At 41.6% G+C, this 18245-nt stretch overlaps 1 protein-coding gene across 1 annotated transcript in view; it reads right to left on the reverse strand.

The window, feature by feature from the left end:
* Nucleotides 1–17990, reverse strand: part of NUP160 (nucleoporin 160) — a 52333-nt gene extending 34343 nt beyond the window's left edge. Inside the window, exons 1-10 of the mRNA XM_043582512.1 lie at nucleotides 17852–17990; nucleotides 17472–17583; nucleotides 12512–12722; nucleotides 11978–12200; nucleotides 10583–10661; nucleotides 9624–9738; nucleotides 8971–9129; nucleotides 3219–3296; nucleotides 2865–2962; nucleotides 1174–1258 (exon numbers count right to left, since the gene is read on the reverse strand). Coding sequence (XP_043438447.1) covers nucleotides 1174–1258; nucleotides 2865–2962; nucleotides 3219–3296; nucleotides 8971–9129; nucleotides 9624–9738; nucleotides 10583–10661; nucleotides 11978–12200; nucleotides 12512–12722; nucleotides 17472–17583; nucleotides 17852–17951 — 1260 coding nt within the window. The 5' untranslated portion in view covers nucleotides 17952–17990. The remainder of the gene's footprint in view (nucleotides 1–1173; nucleotides 1259–2864; nucleotides 2963–3218; nucleotides 3297–8970; nucleotides 9130–9623; nucleotides 9739–10582; nucleotides 10662–11977; nucleotides 12201–12511; nucleotides 12723–17471; nucleotides 17584–17851) is intronic.
* Nucleotides 17991–18245: the final 255 nt, after the last annotated feature.

Consider the following 18245-nt stretch of genomic DNA (forward strand, 5'->3'; position numbering starts at 1 on the left):
AAGGAACCAATAGGCATTACATGTAAAAACAAACAAAACATGCAATAAACTGTCACTACTTGGAAGATGAAGTAGAGAGAAGAAAAATGGAAAGTCTTAAGTTGCCCAAATATTTTACCCAAATTTCACAATTCAGATTTGCCAGGAAGTAGCAAATCTGACTAATCTTCACTCAAGTTTCCTTCCTTCTCCTGGGGTTCTGGGGGGTGACCCAGGGCCCATAATCTTCAATCTCATTTAACATAAAGGCATCAACTGATGCCTTTTTCTCTTCTTCTTAACCTGAGGATACCTCTGAAAAATAGGGAGGCTGGCCTGTTTTGCTCTCTACGGAATTATCATCTTTTTAAAAAGAGATTTCATGCCCAGTGTGGAGCCCAATGCGGGGCTTGAACTCATGACCCTGAGATCAAGACCAAGGCTGAGATCAAGTGTTGGGACTCTCAACCCAGTGAGCCACGCAGGCACCCCAATTGCATTTTAAAGTTATTTTCCTCATAGCATATATTGTTACCAGAATTTATTTGATTTCTAGCTTCTATGCATGTACCAACATGGTTATAAACACTAGTGGACACCTAGTGTTTATGCCTACCCAGGATCCATTACCCTTCTTTTACTAACAAATCCCTATCTTCCTCTGGGGGAACCATTCCTCCTCTACCCATATTCCCCATACTCAACTGACTTCACCACCTCCACAAGAACAAGGTGCACGTTGGACATGTTTCTCATGCTAAAGCAGATTATTCTATTCTTTCTGATCAGAGTGACAGTGTCAGAAATCAGCACACTGCTCAAGCCAGGCCAGTGAGAGTCTACTTCAGGACCAGGGACAGTGGTTCTCCCTCTCCTCTGGGGTCCATAGAATGCGTAGTTCACACAATGCATAGGCTCAGGGAGCCTGCCTGAGAATAAACCCAACAAGAAGGAAAACAAAATACAAAGGAGAAATCAAGCCCTGAAGGCATTGTGGCACTGTTCCAGCCTTGGGTGAAGCCAGGTAACTCTCCGCTTCTCAGCTGCACAAATATTTTCCTTTTAAGCTTAAGTCAGTTTGAGGTGGGTTTCTTTCACGTGCAGCTGAAAGAATTCGGACTAATACACCTGGTTCTTCTCAAACTAATGATCAGGGTAAATCATCCTCTTACATAAGACTTTAATGTTGCTTACTCTGGGGTCTTGATCATCTCTGATAATGATCTCTTCCTCTGGCAGAGAGTGCATAAAAACTGAATTCCATTGACCTGCAACATTACTATAGGGAAACAAAAAAGGCCATCAGTCTACATAAAAATGATGACTAAAAGCTGATGCTGTTGATCTACTGAAGATTTCAAAATAAATAAGTAAAATTTATTGTCAACAGTCTGGCTTTATAGAAGTGCTCTTACCAGTTTTTTTTTTTTTTTAAATGTTATTTTAATGTTTATTTTTGAGAGAGAGAGAGAGAGAGAGAGAGAAAGCAAGCGAGCACAAGTGGGGGAGGAGCAGAGAGAGAGGGAGACACAGAATCTGAAACAGGCTCCAGGCTCTGAGCTGTCAGCACAGAGCCCGACATGGGGCTCGAACTCACAAACCGTGAGATCATGACCTGAGCCGAAGCTGGACGCTCAACCGACCGAGCCACCTAGAAGCCCCTTAATTTTTTTTTTTTAATGTTTATTTTTGAGAGAATGTTATTTTAAAGTAATCTTTACACCTAACATGGGACTTGAACCTACAACCCCAAGAGTCCCACGCTCCACTATGCTGGCCAAGTGTGCCCTTGCTCTTACCAGTTTTAACAGGCATCTTCCTGAAATGAACACTCTAACCACAAATCTACAAACAATAGCTAACTTTTATTTTGCATTTACTATTATTAGATATTATGCTAGGCACAGTTAAGGATATTATTCTTATAAGCCTTATGGTAATTCTGAAGGACGTATCACCCACATTTTGTAGATGGGAAAAGTAAGGCTTTGTCACAGCTAAATTTCACAAGTGGACTCATACTCTTATCTGATACGATTCTTTGCTTATCACCACTTTGTTTGAATGCCATCTATAAGGAGTACGCTCATATTATCTGAGATGTGGCTCAACCATCTGGGGCAACTATCCCTATAGTTCTAGTCTAGAGTATAGGACTGATTATGAGGGATCCCTAAAGTTCAATTAGTTTAGTTCCAAAGACATTAGCGATATTCCAGGGAATCCTGCACAGGGTGTTTCAGGAGTATATAAGTGTCTGATTAAGAAAATTTTTTCAAATGTATTTTGTAGCTATTAAAACATTTAAAACTATTATGTACATTAAAATATTAGAGACCAAATATATCTAATATTAGAGATAACCAACAATAACATTAAATTGTGTTATAATTTTATTCTCACAAAATACTAGTTTTATATATTGGAGTTCATTATCTTTTGAAAAAAAGGGTTTCCTGTTTAAAACAAAAAAGTTTGAAGAGCACTATACTTGTGCAATCAATTTCTCTTATGATGAGAAAATTGAGAACCCTAAGGGGCTGCAGTATCTTTTGGAAGTTGTGGGTATTGGAAATAGTCTGCTCAGAAGCAGAGTAAACTCCCAAATTAGAAGTATTTTAGATAGGTGCTATTGCTCCCAAGAAATATGGTATTTTATCTCATTCCAACCCTAAGAATCCTTCATTTTGTTCTAAAACCAAAAGGTAAGAAACATCACAAAATGTAAAAGGAGGAATTTTGGAAAATAGTTAACAGTAGGCAAACCCAGGACTGAATCCTTTAAATGCAAACACTTGACTTCGGTTCTACATAACAAGCTCTCTTGCTTTCTTAGAATGGAACCCCTAGGGGTGAGGCAAGACGACAGAGGAAGTGATCCATACTGCTCAAAGGTGATGTATCTCACAACAGTTTGGTTCTCAGCATCATGCCACAGGGCCCAGATATCCGTAGAGGTTAAGGCAAAGTCAATCAGTGTCTCCTAGGAGGAAATGTGGGGGAAAGGGGTTAAAATATGAAAGAGGAATAGCTTACAGCAACTTAAATTTGTATTAATAGGAGGTCAAAAGCATAAAAACAGAAGATAGTACCACACGAACTTGGTAAAACTCAAATGAAATTTGGTCTGCATCTATCAGTAAATATTTCATTTTAAGATTTCCGTCCCTTTACAACACAGTTAAGTCAGCCAATTCTTTCTTATACTTGAGTGATATGCAAAGGATGATCCAACCTACCTGAGAAGTGAAAACGGACGAAATGTGATCTAGACTATAGCGGTTATTCTCAGTGCTCACCAGTTGGAAAATGCAGAACTGTTAAAACACAAGTTAATAATTCATAACTTGAAAAAAATCAACATGCTACTTTTCTAACAGTTATGAGCATTCAGAAACCAATTATTTTTTTAATTAAAAAATTTTTTTTACATTTATTTATTTTTGAGAGACAGAGATCAGAAGTGGGGGAGTGGCAGAAAAAGAGGGAGACACAGAATCCGAAGCAGGCTCCAGGCTCTGAGCCATCAGCAAAGAGCCTGATGCAGGGCTTGAACTTGCGAACTGTGAGATCATGACCTGAGCTGAAGTCGGATGCTCGACCGACTGAGCCACCCAGACGCCCCAATTAAAAAAATGTTTTAAGTAGGCTCCATGCCCTGCATGGCAAGAGCTCCATGCAGGGCTTGAACTCATAACCTTGAGATCAAGACCTGAGCCGAGGGGCACCTGGGTGGCTCAGCAGGTTGAGTGTCTGGCTTTGGCTCAGGTCATGATCTCATAGTTCATGGGTTCGAGCCCAGAGTCTGGAGCCTGCTTCAGATTCTGTGGCTCCCTGTCTCTTTGCCCCTCCCCTGCTCGTGCTTTGTCTCTCTCTCTCTCAAAAATAAACATTAAAAAAAAAAAAAAAAAGACCTGAGCCAAGATTAGGAATCAGATGTTGGATACTTAACCGAGTGAACCACCCAGGTGCCCCTAGAAACCAATTTTTATAAAGGTGTGGTAAAATACACATAACATTTGTCATTGTAACCCCCCCTTATTTATTTATTTTTTTTACCATCTTAACCATTTTTAAGAGCACAGTTCAGTAGTATTAAATACATTCACATTATTGTGCAACCTATATCCAGATCTTTTCTCATCTTGTAAAACTGAAACTATACTCATTAAATAGCTCCACACTCCCTTCTCCCTCCAGTCCCTTCCACCCACCATTCCACTTTCTGTCTCTATGAACTTGACTGCTCTAGGCACTTTATATAAGTAGAATATTAACAGTATTTTCTTTTTGTGACTTCACCTGGCATAACATCCTCAAGGTTTATCCATGTTGTAGCATGTGTCAGAATTTCCTTCCTTGAGGCTGAATAATATCCCATTTTATGTATATACCATTTTTGTTTATTCATTCATCTGTCAAGGAACACTTGGGCTGCTTCTACCTTTTGGCTACTGTAGATAGTATGATGACTATGGGCGTACAAATTTTTTTTTTTTTTGGACTGTCTACAAGAAAACACTATCTTTTAAGTAAGAAAGCACATGCGTGTGTGAGCACAAGCAGGGGAGGAACAGAGGGAGAGAGAGAGAATTATAAGTGTGGAGCACAATGTGGGGCTCAATCTCATGACCAACCATGAGATCATGACCTATGCTGAAATCAAGAGTCGGCGCTTAAACGACTAAGCCACCCAGGTGTCCCCGAATACGTCTTTGAGACCTTGCTTTGAATCCTTTGGGGTATATACCCAGAAGTGGAATGGCTGGATCATAGATAGGGTAATGCTACAATTAGCTTTTTAAGGAACTGCCATACTGTTTCCCACAGTGGCTGCAACATTTTACTTTCCACCACCAGTGCACAAGGGTTCCAATTTCTCCATATCCTTGTCAACACTGCTATTTTCTGTTTTTTTTGGGGAGGATAGTAGCCATCCCATGGGTGTGAGGTGGTATCTCACTGTGGTCAGAAGCCTGTTTTAAGTTTATATTTTTACCAAAGTGCCAGAGATAATTTAAAACATATGCACAATACAAATCAACACTAGTTAACTTTTACTAAAAACAAAACTCTATAAAATAATTCAAGTGTAGTATTTAACTCTATTGCCAAAACAAAAAAGTTCAAACTCAAAAATGATACTTTATGGATATTTTAAGTAATTTTTTTGGAAAAAGAAAATTCACTATAAACTGGTAAGAGTGACAATGGTTCTCTCTTTATAACACAGAAGTTACTAAAGGGTAGTACTAAAAGAAAAATATACAGGGGCGCCTGGGTGGCTCAGTCGGTTGAGCGTCCGACTTCGGCTCAGGTCATGATCTCAGTCTGTGAGTTTGAGTCCTGCATCGGGCTCCGTGCTGACAGCTCAGAGCCTGGAGCCTGTTTCAGATTCTGTGTCTCCCTCTCTCCCTGACCCTCCCCCCGTTCATGCTCTGTCTCTCTCTGTCTCAAAAATAAATAAACGTTAATAAAAAAAAATTAAAAAAAAAAAGAAAAATATACAGAGAGTCCCTTCTGAGAAAAAGTAGGAGTGTATGAAATACAAAAGATATATGCAGTGTTCATATTCATCCTAGTCTAGAGCTGTATTTTACAAGTTGCAGATCTCAACCTGTTAGTGGAATATAAATCAATTTAGCAGGTCTCAACCAGCATTCAAACAACAAGAACAACAACAACAAAGTATCAAAGTTCATCAGTTCATCACTCATAGTAAAGGTAAACATGTTTCATATATTTTTTTTTTGTTACATGTCCATCACCACAATATGTGTATAGTAGATAGCAAAACAAGGTATTTCTTGTTGGAAAAATGCTGGCCAAGCATATAGTGCTTCTCAAATTACCTGTGGTAAAGAACTAGTTTTTTGTTTTATTTAATTTCCAACCTGTTGCAAATTGATACTTTATTTATAACATACAGGAATCTTGAATGTGGACCTCTGTAGCAATGTCAAACCACTATAAAAGTATCTGAAAGTTCACTCTCATGTTCTGTAGCTATCTTACTGCAAACTCGTAAACAAGAATTTGTGGCCCAGGACCAGTCTGTGGACCACACACCACAGTCTACAGGACTTCTGTTTGAGAGTTGTATTAAGGTCTTAGATGGAATACAGATGGCAGCTTGTATGATCAATGAGAACAAGATCCTGGAAATAACCGAAGAAATACACTTACTAAAGAATTAGAATCCAAAGAACCAAAGGAAACACCAGAAACAAATGAATAGGAATGGATATAAATATTAGAGACAAAGGAAAAATAAATTTCAACTGTGCCTATTAGAGGAAAATACAGGCTGAAGAGCAGGATTTGTGTAGGGGGAAAAAAAGTCTACAAGTTCACCATAACATGAGTAGGTCTAACTGCCAAAAAGGTTTATCTGATTTTAGGCTTCATTAATAGAACCATAATGCTCAAAAGAAAGGAGATAACAGCTCTGCTCAATTTCACACCACTCCTACACTCAATTTTGAGTCTTTTAGAGGAGAGGAGTGCTTCTCAAAATGTAGACCATAGACTATTTCAGGGGATCAGTGAGGCCAAAACTCTTTTCATAAGAATACATTACCTGCAATATCTGTGTTGATATTTTTGCATTGATGGTGCACAAGCCTAAATAAGAGGGTAAAATTACTGGTGCCTTTTAATGAATCAAGGCAATGGCAGCAAACTGAACACCCTTGCATGAGAAAAACACTCAGTACTAGGAATAGAAAGGAACTTCCTCAACATGATAAAAGGCATTTATGAAAAATTCACAGCTAATGTCATACTCAGTGGTGAAACACTGAAAGCTTTCTCCCTTAGACCAAAAACAAGACAAAGATGCCAGCTCTTCCCACTTCTATTCAATATTGTACTGGAAGATCTATCCAGGGCAATTAAAAAAAAAAAAAGGCATTCAGTTGATTCAATTGGAAAGGAAGTAATAAAACTATCTTTATTTGCAGATGAGGTTATCTTGTATACAGGAAGTTCTAAGGACTCCACTATAACCCTATTTAAGGACTAATAAAATAATTCAGCAGGGTTGCATGATACAAGACCAATGATACAAAAATCAACTGTATTTCTATAAACGTTCACTGAGTAATCTCAAAATAAAATTAAGAAAATAATTTCATTTCAATAATTTCATTTCTACTAGCATTAAAACGAATAAATACCCAGGAATAAACTGGTCAAAAGAACTGTAAAACTTCTACTCTGAAAACTATAAAACATTGTAAAAAGAAATTAAAGATGTAAATATATGGGAAAACATTCCATGTTTATGGACCAAAAGACTTAATATTGCAAAGATGGCAATATTTTCCAGCATCATCTACAGAATCAACATAATCTCTATCAGAATCTATCAAATAATAATAATAATAAATATATTTTGGTCTCTGCCACTGGGTGCTGGCACTAAGCTAAAACCCTTGTAATTTCCTGAATGATGAAGATGATAGGAGCATCTTATACAGAGCTCTAGAATCCCTTGGAATTTCCTGGGTGATAAATGCCTTTTATTTTTTCAAGTAGGCTCCACAACCAGCATGGGGATCGAACTCACCCTGAGATCAAGAGTCTCTACTTACTCGTGTTCTACTTACTGAGCCAGCCAGGCACCCCAGAAAAACCTTTTGTTCTAATGAGATGACTCCTAGATAGCTTCAAGGATTAGGGCTGGTCACCAGAAAGACCAAGCCATGATTAGAAGCTTGAACTTTCAGCCCCCACCCTCATTCTCTGGGGTGGGGAGAGAGGCTGGAAATCTAGTAATAATGGATTATGCCTACATCATGATGCCTCCATAAAAATCCCTAAAATAAAAATCCCTAAAGTATGGTATAAGGAGAGCTTCCAGATTGGCGAACACATCCATGTGCCAGGAGGGTGGCAAACTCCTACACCACAGGGCAGAGGCCTGTGAACTCAGGATCCTTCTGGACCTCACCCAACATACCTCTTCATCTAGTTGTTCATCTGTATCCTTTGTCATATAGTAAACTGGCAAATGTAAGTTACTGTTTCCCTGAGTTCTGTGGACTACTGGAGGAAACTGAGACCGAGGTCAGGCTCATAGGATGGATGAATCAAGAGCCCAAGGAGGTAAAAAGAGTATCCACATTTGGCTTAGAGTGTAGGTGCATGAGCAGAGTGTGAAGGCTTCCACACATATGGAAGACCTGGTATAGGGTGGAAACTCAAGCAGAACAAGGAGGGTGTTCACATAGGGTAGCAGTCTGTATTGGTGATTAAAGCCCAAGCAGGGAAGGAGGGTGACCATTGAATAGGGGTGGCAGAGTATCAGCTCAAAAGGCATGAACAAGGCATCCATATGGAGGGGCAACCTGTAGTTGGGCATCAGAGCCCAACAAGGGTGAAGAGGCACCCAGATGGGCACCTCCAGCACAGTGAGGACAGACCCTACCTCAGTGAAATGTTATCCGGATTAAATGGATAACATGCATAAAGCGAGTGAGCCCAGAGTAAGCACTGTCCAAGTATTTGCTATTAATGTACGTAAGGGGCTTGGCATCATGGCAAACACAGAATATCCAACGAATGGTTGTTTATTATAGGATTACCATTATATGACATCCTAAATACCTCATCTACATACAACAGCTAGTGTTTGGAAGACGAGCAAAATTATTTCTAAAAATTAACTTCCCTCCAACCACTTAGTAACACCTGCATCCCTTTCATAACTCCATTTTTCCACCCAGATGTCCAAACTGGCTCTTTCTTATTTAGCTTTGGTTAACTTTTCCTTTCACGTTCCTTTGAACTCTCTACTCCCTTTCACCACGACTTCTTCACGATTTTTTTGATTCACACATTAGCACAAAACCCATCATCTCCACAGAAACAACACATGAAACACCTAGGTTGGTGGGAAGAGCTTAAATAGACTCAAATGTATCTCCCGCTACTTGCCGACATCAGTACATACAGTGTAGCTTGATACAGGTCTTATTTGTTTCATACCTGTCCGCGTTTTGGTGAATGCATGAACAGCCCTAGGTAGAGTCCCATGGAAGGGGAATAAGCAAGCCGTAACTTATGTCCAGTTCCAATACTGAGCTGAAAGTCTTTACTCACAGGAACATACTCCAGCATGTCGGCCACCATCAGGCACATTTGGTCCTGCTCAAGATAAGTCAACAAGTAGTATCAAAGAATATCCAAGTCAGGAAAAACAAACTTCTTCCCCTTTGAAAGGATGTGCACTCATCACACCTAGCACTCCTCTTTTATCTGCTGAGGGACACTAAAGATTTTTTTTTTAAAGTCTGAGATGAAAATGTCTCTTAAGTCTGATAAATAAGATCATCTGTTTTGCGTATGAATCCTGAAAACTGTTTTATCAACTTGCATTTACAAAACACATTCGTTCCTCTTAAGTGAACATTATTCTCTGTACTATCTTAATTCTGTAGGATTCATAATTTAAAAATATATAAAAAAGGGGAGAAATGTATGAAAAAGCTAAATGAAACTGTCTGAATGTAGAAATGGCCCGCAATTTCCAAACTTCAGTGATCTTAATAATCTTTGACAGAAACAGCAAGATTGACTTCAATTCTCTCACAATTTGCAATGCTATTTTAACTTACAGTAACTATAAATGTAGCATTTACCTTATAAGACCACATTCGTAGTTTATGATCCTGGCACAGAGCAAAGATGAAGGCATCGTGCTCGACACAATGAACAGCAAGAGCGAGGGGACGATCTGAAGGCCCCTGGTCACCTCTAAAAACATAAAGCCCAATTTTAGGCTCGTAGTGCTCTATCAGGTTATTAGAACTTGTTTTTAAAAACTTTTTTTTTTAACATTTATTTATTATGAGCATGAGCAGAGGAGGGGCCGAGAGATGGAGAGACACAGAATCCAAAGCAGACTGCAGGCTTTGAGCTGTCAGCACAGAGCCCGACGCAGAGCTCGAACACACAAACCGCGAGATCATGACCTGAGCCGAAGTCGGATGCTTAACCGACTGAGCCACCCAGGCACCCCAAGATTATTAGAACTTGTAATTAAACAAATAAAATAAAGTTATAAATGTACCATTTTGTTTAAGATTTTAAGTATTTCCTACACCCAACATGGGGCATGAACTCGCAACCCCAAGATCAAGAATTGCATGATCTACCGATTAAGCCAGCCAGGTGCCCCTATAAATGTACACTCTTAGTCAACACAAGGAACCAAGAGTTTACACGCTGGTATCAGATAACTATATTTTCTACTTGGTCTATAACCAATCACTATGATATACTTTAAAGGGCTCTACATAAGAAAGGAATAGAGTTTTAATCATCAGAAACTTCCTACTTCTAATTTTACACAAAATTAGTGAGTCAGGGCAGAGCACTGAGTTGAATATCATGAGAAAATATAGAAAAAATCAGTTTCTGCTATCAAGATGTCTGAGGTGTGGCTCTCCTCAGATGGACTGTGATATTTTGCAGACTCTTCTCCTTTCCAGTATAATGCTTATCTGCCTTAGAATAAGACTAGAATCACTAATAGTTCCTGACCAGTGCAAAAATGAAATTCTTGGGCCCTTTGGTTTGCCCACCAGACACCACTTACCTGATAGCTGTTGGCATCCAGCCTATAAGCAGTCTCTGCATTACTGAACTCTGTTTTAGTTCCACAACTGACACCATCCCTACGAGATTGAAAACAGACCAGTGACATCCAAGGCACCTCTTGATCAGACTCAGAGAAACTCAAAAACAAGGATCCATCCAATCATGAACCAGGTCCTTATAACAGGTGACAGGCTTCTCCATTTCCATACTGAATAAGAGGGTTTTAGGATGTACCTTTCCACATACATCACACTTAAAATATCTTGAATCATTATTGCATTAATAAAAATAGCACTAACATATTGCTAGGGAAAATTTTTGCCAAACAGTTACAGATAGTAACCTGATTGCTGCTCAGAACAGTCATTCTTCCCAAAAGAATCATTGGGTTCCTTTCATGTGTCAGGCACAGTTCTAGGTGCTGAAGATGTGGCAGTAAACAAAACATTAAAAAGAAAACACCTGTCCTCATAAAACTTACATTCCACTGGGAGAAGGGCAGAAGCCGAGACAGCTCACAAACTAAGCAGAATGGTAATAAGTGAAAACAGAAAGCATACAGTGAATGCTGTGTGTGTATGTGCAATTTGGAAAAGGGTGGTCAGGGAAGGCCTGACACACTGAGGGAGCATTGAGTGAAGACCTTGAGGAGTTAAGGGAATGAGCCAAGCTGGCAGCTGGAGAAAGACTATCTCAGGCAAAAACCCTGATGTAAGAGTATGCCCGGTATGTTCAAGGAATTGCAATTGCGAGAAGCATGAGGCTGGTGTAGAGAAGGTGAAGGGGAAAAAAGAGGTCCCTGAAAGCCAACCTAAGGACTCTGGGTTTATTCAGAATGATATGAAGAACAAACCCTTACTTGAGGGCTTTGAGCAATGGAGTGACATGACTCTACTTAGATTTAAGTGTATCTCAGAAGTTTCTGTAGAGGGGTAAGAACAGATCTGAGGGATATTTAGGAAGATAATGCAATAATCCAGGCAGGAGACAGTGGTGACTTGGAGCAGGTTATCAGCAGCCGAACTTCCTTGTGTCAATTAACTTATTTTAGTTATAGTACCTCAACCTGAAGGTAGATAACTAGTCAACTCATCTCTACTACAGGCCTTAGACTAGGCTGTCTTACAGTTATGTCTTCCCACATTCCGAAAAGCTTTACAATTCCTCATCCGCTGTATAAAATCTTACCTTCTCAAAAAACAAACAAAACAAAACAAAACAAAAAACAGTAAAAGCACTAGAGACTCCTTTGGCAAGCAACACTGAATGATCAATTTCAGGGGGAGCAGAGAAGCAATTCCTGCCTTGGATGATGGGTATGGTCTTCTAAGGTCTGTTTTACTGCCAACATTCCTTGCTTAAAGTTAAATCCAAGTTCAGCTCCCACTCTTACCAGGTATGTCATAAGACGGTAGTTTAAGAACAAAGATTCCCCCAGAAGCAGACGGAAGAGCAAACAGAGCCTCCCCATCACTGCCAAGCCAAGCTGCCGAGGAGGTAGAATTAGGGGAGAGTCCAGGTACTGCTGGAATTAATTGAGAGTTGCAAGGATCCCTGAAATCAACTTTTCCAACGTCAGTAAATATTGACTGCATCTGACTTTCAATTACCAACTCCTGTGGAGTAATTAAAAAGAAAAATCTGTTAAATCAAAATAAACTGAATTTTGCTCAGTTCCTTTCAATGGCTACAAAAGTTTTAATAGAAACAATTGAGCCTGGAAACAAAGCTGTTCTTTTTCATCAGGATTATTTCAACTTAAAAATGTGTCTGATCATTTTAAATTGTAACTATCAAAAGTATGCTTGGTAAGAGCTACCAAGAAATCCAATTTTCCTTCAATTTCTAAAGGATATTGCTCCAGCATTAGATGTGTGACAACCAGAGTAACTTGGGAAATAAAGGATATTACTCTTAACCAACTTACACTCCTATACATCCGGGAAGGGTGTGGTAAAAGTAATCTGTGCACTGTCTGATTGGTCAAGATCAAGATTATCACATGATTCTGAGTCTCAGAGACGTGAACCCCTCCAGGTAAGAGGCTGCAATTTTGGAATTTGAGGCGAACTGCATTATTCAACAGATTTACGTCCAGTGACTCTTCCACCAGCTCCAATGTATCTCCAGAGGTCTTCCTATTAAAAAAGAGACATTTGTTTAAACAATTTATGCTTTCCTAACTGACTGTTGTCTTGAAATATATGGAAGTGGCTTCCAGATGAACTTTCCCAATTTCAAAGTTTTGGGTAAACAAATTCAGATCAACTTTTAGAATCTAAACCATCACGATACATTCATTTGCCAACCACAGCACCATATAAAATTCCAATCTTACTATATGATTCTCTGTTAAAATGGAGGCATTTCCAAACTTGATGGCTTATTTATTTAGGATGATGATACTCAAAGTAACTGAACCCCACTATAAAGAAATTCACACCATGCACCCCCATTACTTACAGTGGAATGCCTCTACTATCAGTACTACAGCATCATACTATGGTGACCCTAACAAATGTGACTCTTTCCCTTTCAGTGACTTCCTCTTGGATGCAGGGAAGACCTCTTCAGGCGCAACTCTGCCATATGGTAGCACTGGATCATAGAAAACACCGTGCTGGGAGGGCCCTACCTTCTCATCAGCTCATTTACCAGTCTGCCTGCATCCTCCCCTGAAGAGCGAGTCTCCTTCCAGCAATTCGAAGGCAACCTCTGATGTTCTCAAGTATATCCGTTCTGTGTCCATCTCTCCTTCTGCCAAAGCCTTCCCTCAACATTCAAATGCGCTCTTCCCTGGCCTCTCCCTTTCCATCACCCCATTCCTGCCACTATCTGGCTATCACCATCTCTCCTTTCCCCTCCATGGCCATGTCTTCTCTATCTCCTCATCTCCCTCATACTCTTCAACCTGCCCTCTTCTTACCAAGGTCACCACACCAATTCCAGTGGATTCCTCAGTCCTGTTCTCACTTGACCCCTTAGTCGCATTCCCCATACTTGACAATGCTGTCTTTCTGAGAGTTTCTTTCTTGACTTCGATGATACTACCCTCTCCTGCTTTTTCCCCGTGTCTCCAGGCATTCCCTCTCCTTCTCCTGGACCTGACGCTTGCATTTTATTTCCTCCAACCTTGATTTTCGGGTGTCTTATCTGCTTACCGTACCCATTCTCTCAAAGCGCATCTTTTCCACCCCCGAAGCTGTACGCGCCATGTGAACTCTAATTTCCTAGGGCTGCTTTGCTTCTGGTAACTCATGGCACGTCATCAGCACAATTTTTTGGACTCTCAACCTCGTCTCTGAAAACCTGCTTCACCTTCCTGCTTTATGGTTAAAGTTGGGTCCTGGATCTTGCCCTGAGGACACCCCCCAGAGTCCTCTCTAACGGTGGTAAGCTCTCTTTACCACACTCTCTGTGCTGGGGCCTCAAAGTAGGGCACAGCTGTCCTGCTTGCTCCCCACTGCCACTCCAGCGCCACTGTTCCTCCCTCCCTGCCCGAACTACTCAGCTCTGAGGCACGTGCAGCCAGATACCACCTACGACCCCTGCCCATCGCAGTTATCTGCAGGTCTCTTTCATTCCTTGAAGACTAGCTCCTGGCTCACTGTTACTCTCCCACACTTCCTTTCCCATATCTATATTTTTTTCTAATATCTCACTTTCTGCAGTTCCCCTCTAGTGTTTGCTCTTGACTGTGTATGCATACACTATTATACTTCCTCCATACACTTGCATTGCCCTCCTTCGAGAATTGGAGTTCTCTGCTTCTCTCACAGCGGTGCTCCTTAAGAGAGCTATTCTGTACTCACAATTCCTGTCATCTTCTCTCCAGAGCCCAGCCACTTCGGATGTTTGTACCACAGTGGGAGCAGTTTCTGACAAACCTCCACCACGCAGAGGTCTATTTTCATTTCTCTGACTTATATGCAGTACTTAACAGTTTTTCACTATTCTTCTCCTTGAAATATTTCCCTTAGCTTCTGAGATAACACTCGCTTTTTGTTCAACTCTTATGTCCCTCCTATTCCTTCCTAGTCTCCTTATCTTACTAAATATTGGAGTGCTCCAGGGTTTAGTCCTCAGACCTTAACTTTCCTCCACTACACGAGTTCTCAACAGGGGAACGATCTACCCCACTCCTTAATAACATTTAATAGTACCTGGAGAAATTTTTGCTTGTCACACTGGGGAGGGGGTGCTCTTGGCCTGTGGTGGGTAGAGACCAGAGATGCTACTCAATACCCTAAAATGTGCAGGGCAGCTCCCCACAACAAAGGTTTTTCTGGCCCCAAATGCCAATACTTCTGGCGATCTCTAAGTGATCTCATTCAGTGTAATAGCTTTAAATGCCATCTAATGCCAGCAATTCCCAAATCTATATCTTTAGTCCAAACTCTCCACTGAACTGGCTACTGCCTCAACACTTCCACCTGGATATCTAACAGGGGTTTCAAATGAAACCTGTTACAGAACACCTAGACTAGCAAACCTGCAAAACAAAGAGACCAAAACACCCACTTCACCTTCACTCTTCTCCAACTCAATTAATGGCATCTCTGTAACTTCCAGTTGCTCAAGACAAAACTCTGGAGGTCACCCTTGATGCTTCTCTTTCTGTATACCCTATATCTGAACCAATAGTAGTTCTAACAAACTCACCTTCAAGACATATCCACAAACAGAATATTTCTCACTGCCTCTGCCAATACCACCCTGTTCTAAGCTGCCAGCATCTCGTCTGGACCATGGCACCAACCTCCTAATCAGTCTCCCTGCTCCCAACCTTTCCCCACTATACCCTGTCCTCAATACAGCAGCCACAGCGATCCTCTAAAAACACAACCTAGATCAGGTCATTCCTCCACTTAAAACCCTTCAATGGCTTCTTCTCATCTAACTCAGAGCAAAAGTCGAATCCTTAAAGTTACCAACAAAGCCCTGATTTGACCCGTGGCTACTTTCCTATTCTACCCTTTGATCACTCAGCTGCAGACTCCTGGCCCCTTGCCATTCTTTGAGCACAATGAACAAGCTCCTGTCTGAGGTTCCTTGCATTTTTGGTTCCTTTTTCTTGGAAGGCTCTACGTGAAAAATCTCATCCCCCAGATACCTACTTCCTCTGCTCAAATGCCAACTTCTCACTGGGTCTTCCCTGACTACCTTCTATGAAAGGTAACTGCAGGCAGGTCCTGCAGGCATTTCCCTTTCCTCTCACCTTGCCTCCCTGTTCTCTATTCCACTCATCACTGGACAAACTGTATTTATTTGTTTTGGGGGGGTTATTGTTGTTTATTGCCTCTTTCCCTCCACGAGAGCAGAGACTTTGTTTTGTTCCCTGCTATATTCTCAGTCCCTGAACACTGACTGGAAAATATTAGGTACTAAAAAGTATTTCTTAAATGAGATTTGTACGTCAAACATAGGTCTCTCTTCTGAGCCTCAGACCTATACATTTCAAGGCCTACATGACATTTCTGAAGGGCTCCTACACAGGTAACTTCAAATGTATCGGAAAGAATTATTCACATCTCTCCATCTTCTTTGTATTAGTAAAAGGCAACTTGCCCACCCAATATCTTGTTAGTCACACCAGAAACCAGGGAACTGACTTTGTTCCCTCCGTTTCCCTTCCCATCTCCTACCCCATATTCACTCTGTCACCAAGTCCTAGTGAAACTGCCTTCTAAATGCATCTTAAATCCATCTATTTCTCCTTTCCTAGCTACTCCCGTAAGTGAACCACCAGCATCTCTCACGTGGGCCATCATTAAAGCAAGCAGTTTTTTTGTATTATACCTATCTAACTGAAATCCACCTGCCATGAAGTAAAATGATTTTTTTTTCTTTTTAAAGAAAAGAAAAGGGGTCAAGACCTGAGCTGAAATCAAGAGTCAGACGCTTAACCAACCGAGCCACCCAGGCACCCCTAAACTGTTTTTTTTCTTAATGCAATTTTGGTTATGTTAGTAAAGAGTAACTCTTTAAAATCCTTTACTCAATTACTCAATGTGCTTGGGGGGAAAAATCCAAAACGCTTAGGAAGGATCTGAGGGTCCTCCATGATCTGAGTCCTGCTTACTTCCCCCGTCTCAGCATCTTCACACCACTTTCCATTTCGCCCACTGTACTTAAGCCACACAGATCTCCATCCAGTTAGTTCCTCAAACCTGCCCAGTTCCTTCTACCTCATGGATTTTGGATATGGTGATGCTGTGTGCTGGACGGCTCTGTCCCCCAATCCCCTCCCTGCCCGGCCAACTTTTCATCCTACAGATCTCGGGTTAAATGTGATATCCTTGAAGGCCTTCTCTGTCTCACTAATAACATTTGGTCCTCTCATTAGCCTCTCACAGTCCCTATACTTTTCCTATGAGGCAAGTATGAAAAATTTGTATTTATACACCTATGTCGCAGTCCCTTACTTTAGTGTCTTTTCCTTCATAAAACTGCACCATCAAAAGCAGGTCCACACCCATCTTCAAACAGCTACAACATCTTGCGTGATGGAAATGGTGTTGCTTTTGTTCACCACTCCATCTCTAGCAAACTTAGATACTAGACGTGCTCAGATGCCTGACGTGAAAGAGCTCAAATGTATTTGAAGAATTAAGGAAGCTGCAGAACACTATAAAAACACAATGAGTTCAAGACTGGACTTTGGGGCTTTATCCCATAAGCTTCATTTCCTCTGCTTTTAGTGCTGCCTGGAAGGGCACCTCTCCTAGTACTCTGCGTCTCCCTAATTTTCCCCTGATTCAGATGTGAAAACAGTCCTCTTTTCCTGTCTATTACCGCCTCGGAGAATGACATTCTGGGAACAGCCACGAGAAGTCAGAAGTCCAACAGCCCAACCTGCCAGGGGGGTTGGCGAACACAGCACTTACCAATGAATGAACCTGTTTCTGGTGACGGCGAACAACTTGCCACTTTCCAGATAACAGAAGCCTCCCGCGCTCTCACTGTATTTCACGGCTCCAGCCAAGGCATTTGCAGTCCCTGCAAAAGAAGATTGGTCAGCCCGCACACCTAGCTCTTTAGGGATGACAGGGACTGAAGGCACTGAGAAAGCAGAGGGTGACGACTGACAATCCATACAAAGAGAAGGGGAAGAAAGGAGGGCGAAGTAGGACACTACGGAAGCTGTGATCCCGGGGCTGTAGGCATGTGGACTTAGGAGTATGAACGAGCGGTCAGACATGTAGGGACCCATAGGAGATGCCCGAGGGGAAGGACCGGATCGCGTCCTCCTTAGCTGCTTCCGTACCAATGCCGCACACTGTGAATTCCCGAAAGTGTCTCGGCCTCTCGCGCTCAGCACCGCTGAGCTCCACGAAGCTCCGTTCCAGGGCTCCCGCCGCCGCCATCTTCCCGCCGCCGCCGCAAGGCTCGACGGGACGCAAGCAAGGATGGGAGGCCATCGTCACTTCCGGGGGCGGGGCGGGCGGAGTTGCGGACAGGTGAGGAAGCCAGAGGAGAAGAGAGGGTAAGACTGTTCGTTGCAAGGCTTCCAGTCAGTTGGCTGGAGAACGAAAGTGGGCAGGGAGGAAGTCAGAAGGGAAAGGGAAAGAGCGAGCCGATTCTGCTTGCGGGAACATTCGCCTGGCCGGCTGGGATGCCCCCCAGGGGGCGGTGCCCTTTTCCCGGCGACCTCCGGGAGC

This window comes from Prionailurus bengalensis, chromosome D1 (genome assembly GCF_016509475.1).
Source record: "Prionailurus bengalensis isolate Pbe53 chromosome D1, Fcat_Pben_1.1_paternal_pri, whole genome shotgun sequence".
Classification (NCBI taxonomy): Eukaryota; Metazoa; Chordata; class Mammalia; order Carnivora; family Felidae; genus Prionailurus; species Prionailurus bengalensis.